Raw genomic sequence first — 7,975 nt, forward strand, 5'->3', positions numbered from 1 at the left:
GCAGAGATCAGCCTGTGGCGGGGGTCTGTCAACCACGAGACTGGGGGCTGAGACACCGAACACATGAGGAGGGCTCCGGGTGCACAGGCCTGGGAGACGGGAGACACGGCGCCTGCGACAGATCCCAGGCCGTTGTATGACAATAGACTGTGGCCCCCCCGGGCTGCCAGGCGCTGTGACCCAGCTGCCCCGCCAGCAGTACGAGGCCTAGGCCGCCACTGACCTGGGTTGCCAGTCATTCCAGCTCCGCTGGTACTGCTTGGTGCCGCTGCTCAGCCGAGACCCCGGGGCTCTGCGGCTCATTACCTTCCCTTCGCCGGCATGGCCAGCAGCGGAGGACGGGGCCGCTCGGAGCGGAGAGACTGGTGGCTGCGCTTTCGGTTCCGGCTTCCTGAAGAGGCGGCTCCGGGTCGCTGCTGATACTGCTGCTGTGTGTGAGCTGCTCGCTCCGGGGCTGGCGGCGGAAGATCCGCCCAACTGCTGGCATATGCGCCTTGTGATTGGCAGTTGCAAAAAAGGATCCGTTTCCTTCACGGGAGCTGCCTCTGTGATTGGCAAACAACGCAAGCTCCGCCCCTTTTCTCTTGGTTATAGTTTCCCTGTGTGAATCTGTCTCGTTGCTCTGCTGCTCTCTGGAGGCGAACTACAGGTACGTGTGCTCTGCTGGTGTAAAACAGCGCCGCCTGCCGGATAGATTCCTCGCTACGCCTCAGCGTCTGGTGGTTAGTTGCACACTTACTGGGGGTCATTCCGAGTTGATCGCTAGCTACTTTCGTTCGCTGCGCAGCGATCAGGCAAAAAATCGGCACTTCTGCGCCTGCGGCACAATGCGCACGTGCGTCGTACTATTACAATGAACGATGTAGTTTCACAAAAGGTCTAGCAAAGCTTTTCAGTCGCACTGCTGGCCGCAGAGTGATTGACATGAATTGGGCGTTTCTGGGTGTCAACTGACCGTTTTCAGGGAGTGATCGAAAAAATGCAGGCGTGCAAAGAAAAACGCTGGCGTGGCTGGGTGAACGCAGGGTGTGTTTGTGACGTCAAAACAGGAACTGAATAGTCTGAAGTGATCGCAAGTGCTGGGTAGGTCTGAAGCTACTCTGAAACTGCACAAAAATTTTTTTGTAGCTGCTCTGCGATCCCTTCGTTCGCACTTCTGCTAAGCTAAAATACACTCCCAGTGGGAGGCGGCATAGCGTTTGCATGGCTGCTAAAAACTACTAGCGAGCGATCAACTCGGAATGACCCCCACTGTACCAGCTGCTACGACTCAGTGTACAGGCCACGTTTGGCTCTCTAGTTGCTGTAGAACTACAAGTCCCATAATCCTCCAGGGTTTCCGGGCATGCATGCTGTTCAACACCAGTAGGAACTAGGGAGCCACTGCTTGCAGGGTGGTAATTAGATGCTGCTGCTGCTGCATGTGGCATGTAAGGAAAATTACATTTTAGAGGAGGCATTTGATATGCCGGCTGTCGGGATCCCGGCGCTTACCATACAGACTCCGGAATCCCAACAGCTGGCATCGGCGGCGTTATTAGAGAGGAGGGGACCTGTGTGCAGACTCCGTGTGGGCCCCCCCTCTCCCGTAGCCGTCACCGCCGCTGCTAGCGCTCTCAGTGCTAAGACTCTGGCACAGTGCCAGAGTCTACAGCACATGCGCAGGACTCCGAAGAATGGCCAACGCGCCATTTTTCCGGAGTCCTGCGCATGCGCTGTAGACTCTGGCACTGTGCCAGAGTCTCTAGCGCTCAGTGCGCTAGCAGCGGTGGTGACAGCTACGGAAGAGGAGGGGGCCCACACACGGTCACCGATGGACGCCGAAAATGTAAGTATAGAAGAAGTATGCTTGGCGCTGGGATCCCAAGCGCCGGCATAACATACTACACCCACATTTTACAGTATTTGGACATGTGTCCTAAGGGGATCATTCAGACCCGATCGCACGCTCGCTGTTTTTGCAGCATTGCGATCATGTCTGAACTGCGCATGCACCACAATGCGCAGGCGTGTCGGAAGGAGGGTCTCTGACGTCAGCATCGGTCCGGATCGTCGCAGCAGGTGAGTAAGTCCTGGGCTGTGCAGAGACTGCACAAACTTTTGTATGTGCAGCTCTCTGCACATCCGTTCGCACCCCTGCACAGTGATTACCCCCTCCCCCTGTAGTCGGCGTTTACCTGGTCGCAGCGGTGCAAAAAATGCCTGCTTACTACCAGGTCTGAATTAGGCCCTAAGTCCGGTGAAGTTTTACAGTTCACTTGGAAAAAAAATGGCAAATCAGTCATCTACAAATTATTCTTATTGGCTTTTCAAATGTTCTATTACCATTAAACTAGTAATATGAACCAGGCATATGGCCAGTGCCGGATTTCCCGAGGGGCAGCACCTGGGGGCGGCATGGCAATCTCCATCCATTAGAGAAGCTGATGTCCCCCGTCACGTGTACCCATTGTGCAGCTGCAGCTAGTGTGCTGCACTGTGGGTTCCGTCCGCCTCCCGGCCGAAGTTGAAGCAGGCTTCTTCTCACATAGGTAGCCGGGCAGCGCTGCAGCTTCTGTCTCTGGCTCCGCCCGCTCCTCCCGGCTCCCTCTTCGACCCGCTACTAGCGTCTTCTGGGAGACCTGCCGGCCCACCCACCCCCAGTTCACCCACAGTGGCCTGCGCTGCCGCCGCGTTAGGCGGACAGAGACAGCTGGCTAGGATGGAGCCAAACATAAGTATAAGTGTAGGGCGACACATAGCAGTCAAGCGGGTCCCATTCAGCGGGACCCACTTAGCCGCAAGGAGATTGCACATGGGCGCCTATGCAGGTGCCCACACATGTGCGTCAGTCCCATGCTGCGGTCGGGCCGGATGACAGGACGGCGGGATTTCAATGACAACACATACATTTCAATGTATGTGTTCACAAGGGGTCATTCAGACCCGATCGCATGCTAGCTTTTGTTGCAGCGGTGCGATCGGGTCTGAACTGCGCATGTGTATGCTCCACAATGCGCAATTGTGTCAGCCGCTGGTGACTGGGATCGCCGGACAGCAACGGATTTAACGAAGAAAGTGATCGCACTGGCGATCGCACGAAGATTGACAGGAATAGGCCGTTTGTGGGTGTCAACTGACCGTTTCTAGGGAGTGTCCTGAAAAACGCAGGCGTGCCCAGCCGTTTGGAGGAAGGTTTCCTGACGTCAGCTCCTGGCCGGATCATCACAGCGGCTGAGTAAGTCCTGAGCTGTTCAGAGACTGCACAAACTTTTGTTTGTGCAGCTCTCTGCACAAGCAATCGCACCCCTGCACAGCAATTAACCCCTTCCCGTGTAGTCGGCAACTACCTGATCGCAGCACTGCAAAAAAAACGCCTGCGTGCGATCAGGTCTGAATCACCCCCACAGTGTGGCCGTGCCGCACTGTGTTCCTATGAAATCCTGTGTGTCACTGCCCGGATCCTGTTCTGCGGGATCCCGCGGAACAGGATCTGTGTGAACACAAAACCCCCCTTCCGGCCAAGAAACGGGACCCGCTTGGCTGCTATGTGTGGCCACAGCCTTACACACTGCGCTTCTCTCTCTCTCTAATTGTAAAATGGGCTCTGTCTGGCGTAATGTGTAAAAAGGGAACTCTGCCTGCTGTAATGTGTAAACAGGGGAACTCTGCCTGCCATGTGTAAAAAGGGGGACTCTGCTGCCGTAATGTGTTAAAAGGAGAACTCTGCCTGCCGTACTGTGTAAAAAGGGCACTCTACCTGCTGTAGTGTGTAAAAAGGAGGATTCTGTCTGCCTAATGTGTATAAAGGGGTACTCTGCCTGCCGTAATGTGTAAAAAGGGGGACTCTGCCTGCTGTAATGTGTGAAACGGGACTCTGCCTGCCGTAATGTGTGGTAGGGACTCTACTTGCTGTAATGTTTGATAGGGGCTCTACCTGGTGCAATATGTATAAGGTGCTCTTCCTGGGGTGTATAATGGGTACTACTGTGTGGTGTAATGTGACTGACGGACACTACTGTGCAGAGTAATGTGAATTGGTTCTATTCTGTTGCCACGCCCCTTCGCGTGGTGCTTGGGAGGGGGCAGCCAGTATCATTGTTCATGGGGGTGGCCTGACCCCTAAATCCAGCTCTGCATATGGCAGGTAACCGCAGTCCCCCCATGCCTTACAATCTTACATCCCAAAAGTTTCAACTGGAGAGCAGATACTTCTTGCGCATGCCTGAGGCCCATACGCGTGAAAGGGGGTGTGACCTCATGTTTGTCAGGCTACGCCCCCTAGCATATGATATTTTGTGGGTGTGATGGGTCTCGTGCCCCCGTTTCTGGTAGCACTGGGGGCATCCCAGCACTCCGGGAACTACTGGGCAGTCCTCAGTTTCCCATCACATTGTGTGCGTCATTCATTCACCGCTGCTATGCAGAGCTGCATATGACAGTTTCCCCCACCTGTGGGACACTGCAGCCTGTGGGTGAAACAATGGGACAATGCCCAATAGGCCAGACAGTTGTTAAATCAGGACGGTTGCTTGATATACTTACCGTTTGCTGGGCCTGGCGCTATACGATTCTCCTCTCTTCTGGTCTGTACTGTCTCAGTGGTGGGAGACATTGGGAGGGGAGGGGGTGTGCGCTCTCCCTTCAACTGCGCATCACACAGATCACCATTGATTATTATATAGATTTACACTATTTTCATGTAACTAATGGAAAATAAGAGGTGCGCTGTCTGTGGTGTGGGACCCTATGTGGATCTGGCACATGGGGCCCCAGAACAGTGGCACACTGAGACTTTGCATCCCAGACTACAAATAAATAAATAAATACATAAATAGGTACATTTGCGGATATGCTATAGAATATAGATCACAGCTCCAAACGGGTGTAGTATGGCTGATCAGCGGTCAGGAGACCGCCGGTCAGAACCGACGCCGGGATCCCGGCGGGGAGGGGCGAGTGCAACAAGTCCCTTGCGGGCTCGCTGCGCTTGCCACGCTGCGGGATCGGTGGAGACCTGCGGTCGCCACGGTTCTATTCCCACTCTATGGGTGTCGTGGACACCCACGAGTGGAAATAGTCCCTGTTGGTCGGCATGCCGACCATCGGGTTAGTGAGGGGTCGGGATGCTGCAGGAGGTCATGCGACTGTCGGTCTCCCGACCGCTAGTCACATGAATACCACCCAATGCAAATACAGACGTTCCTGCGTGGTTTGAAGCTTGATAAATAGGCACACAACAGTTATTTTGCATGATTGAATGGAGCAAGAGCATGAGAACTATTCTCTTAAGGCATAGGAGGCGTGAGTGGGTCTGGTGCTCTGGGCTCTAGCATCCGGTAGGGGCACAAGCAGGCATAGCTCCAAACCGTCATGGTTTGGTGGGACAGTTCCGCTTTTTGGGCACTGTCCTTGCATCCCATCCGCAGACCGCAATATCCCAGGTCCATAAAAGGTTGGGAGGTCACTTTTTTACCTGCTGCTCTGCATAGAGAGAGGCTGGTGGTAGCTCAAGAATCATCCACCCATTGTGCCGTGTAATGGGGCGTGATGCACAATAGAAGGTATGTAGGTACGGTCCTCCTGAATGGGTATGTGTGGTAGTTATAGAGCACTAGGGCAGCAGTCTATTTCTTGGAGACTGTGGAAGCTATAGAACAACTGGCCACATACTGCTAACTAATTCCATAGACTAGAGGCAGTTTGTGGCTATTCTATTTGCCAGGATGGGGGGGCGCAGTTCTTCTAGTATACAATGGGGGGAGGGGGGCTGCTACAGTTCTTCCAGTACACAATGCACATGCAGGTCCTCCTTATCTCTCTATTGCTCCTTAGGGTCTTCCACCTCTATTACTCCCCATCAGTAAATAGGTCCCTTCTCCTAGTGTATATATTCTCTGCCACTCCCTTCTTTATGTATATATGCTGTGTGCCTGTGCCCTTCCTTCCCCCATATCACCCCTCTATCTCTCGTGTCGTCTCATCATTATTGTGTGTCATCCTAAAGGTATGCGGTTAAATAACGAATCCCTGCAGTTAGGATACCGACGCCCAGGGAAATGCCGGCAGTCGGAATTCTGACCTAAGCCCGGTATTTCCACTCGGGTGGAGGTCCCTGCCACCACCCGCGGGGGAATACTTTGGTTGCCACCGGGCCCAAAGCATGGAGAGGGACACACTGCGCTCGCTGCTGGGATTCTGGCTGTCGGGTTCCCGGCATCGGTCTCCTGACCTCTGGGATCCCAACTGCTGGGATCCCATACCGATCCCATCCTAAAGATATATAGATGTCAAATCTATTAGTAGTTTAGGCATTTAAGTGCCTTTACTGATATATGCTAAATATTTTTATTTTTTTTAAATACAACAAAGCACCTTTGCAAAGTCTGGAAAAAAAACAGTGATTTACTTCTCAAGTCCTCTCTTGCTGGGTATAGGTTGTCATTCCGAGTTGATCGCAGCCAGCAACTTTTTGCTGCTGCTGCGATCAACTAGTACACGTCTATGGGGGAGTGTATTTTTGCTTAGCTGGGCTGCGATCGCTTGTGCAGCCCTGCTAAGCTAAAAAAATTTCAAGCAAAAGTAGACTAGGCCTATACCTACTTACCCTGTGCGATGGATCCAGCGATGATGGACTCTGCTTTGACGTCACTCCTCCACCCTCCATTCTCCTGGTCACGCCTGCGTTTTACTAACCACTCCCCGAAAACAGCTCCAAACAGTCCGGCTCCGCCCTGGAACGCCTTCTTCCTGTCAATCCTCTTTGCAGTCGGCTCTGCGACTGCTTCCATCGGTAGCCGCAACGTAACCCGGCGACCCCTGTCGCCGGGCAACGTCGCACAGCGCACTGCGGCCGCCGCGCATGCGCATTCCGAACCCGTTTGCACCGCATCGATAAACCGCTGCATGCGAACGGGTCGAAATGACCCCCATAGTGATTTCCAATATTGAGATTTGACATTGTGCAATTGTACTATTGCGTAGCCTACTTTAATTATTCATAAGACTATAAGACTATAATATTTACTGCGCTCCTGCCTTTTTATTAAAATAATTATGGGGATATTCAATTCCGCGGCTAATTGACGACTGCTCCCCATTAACATGCAGGCAGGATGAGATTTATCATCTCTGTTGGCTGAACATGTAACTGGCTAGCATCAAAGACAGCTTTTTGATATTACAATCAGCTTTTGGTGTAAAACCCACTGTTTGGAATAAAAGTTATCAGCTACATCTGCTGACATAACTTATTACAGTGTAAGGTAATTTTATTGTAAAATGTTAAATGTTTTTTAAAAACAATGGGGCTAAGTCAGACCTGATCAGTCACACTGACATGCGGGGGGACGCCCAGCACAGGGCTAGCCCGCCCCGCATGTCAGTCCCTGCCATGTCGTACAATTACAAAAGCATCGCACTGCGGCAATGCTTTTGTACTTCAGGAGTAGCTCCCAACCAACGCAGCTCCTGCGCGCTGGCTCCTCGTCGCTGCCGGGGTCGTAGCGACTGCGTGTGATGTCACGCAGCCGCCGCGGCCCGTCTCCCCCAACAGTCTGGACACGCCTGCGTTGTCTGGACCGTGCCCCCTAAACGGCGGCCGAACGCCGCCAGCCCGCCCCCTCCGCCCAGCGACCACCTCTGCCTGTCAATCAGGCAGAGGCGATCGCAGGGCTATGACAGCCGTTGGGTGTCTGGCATGCACCGGTGCGGCTCGGCATATGCGCAGTTCAGGCCTGATCGCTGCTGTGTGAAAACGCACAGCACCGATCAGGTCTGAATCAGCCCCAATGTTAGGTTTGTAGAGAAACAATGGGGGTAATTCCAAGTTGATAGCAGCAGGAAATTTTTTAGCAGTTGGGCAAAACCATGTGCACTACAGGAGGGGCAGATATAACATGTGCAGAGAGAGTTAGATTTGGGTGGGGTGTGTTCAAACTGAAATCTAAATTGCAGTGTAAAAATAAAGCAGCCAGTATTTACCCTGCACAGAAAC

The 7,975-nt window shown here is 53.1% G+C and overlaps 1 protein-coding gene across 2 annotated transcripts in view; it reads right to left on the reverse strand.

The window, feature by feature from the left end:
- SMG1 (SMG1 nonsense mediated mRNA decay associated PI3K related kinase) overlaps positions 1-544 on the reverse strand; it is a 408,649-nt gene extending 408,105 nt beyond the window's left edge. Inside the window, exon 1 of one of the 2 annotated variants that reach the window (XM_063934392.1) lies at positions 307-544. In XM_063934392.1, coding sequence (XP_063790462.1) covers positions 307-323 — 17 coding nt within the window. In that variant the 5' untranslated portion in view covers positions 324-544. Of the gene's footprint in view, positions 1-223 lie in introns of both variants that reach the window. The other variant, XM_063934391.1, reaches the window with a different exon arrangement.
- Between the last annotated feature and the right edge of the window lie 7,431 nt (positions 545-7,975).

Source organism: Pseudophryne corroboree, chromosome 7, assembly GCF_028390025.1.
Source record: "Pseudophryne corroboree isolate aPseCor3 chromosome 7, aPseCor3.hap2, whole genome shotgun sequence".
Lineage (NCBI taxonomy): Eukaryota > Metazoa > Chordata > Amphibia > Anura > Myobatrachidae > Pseudophryne > Pseudophryne corroboree.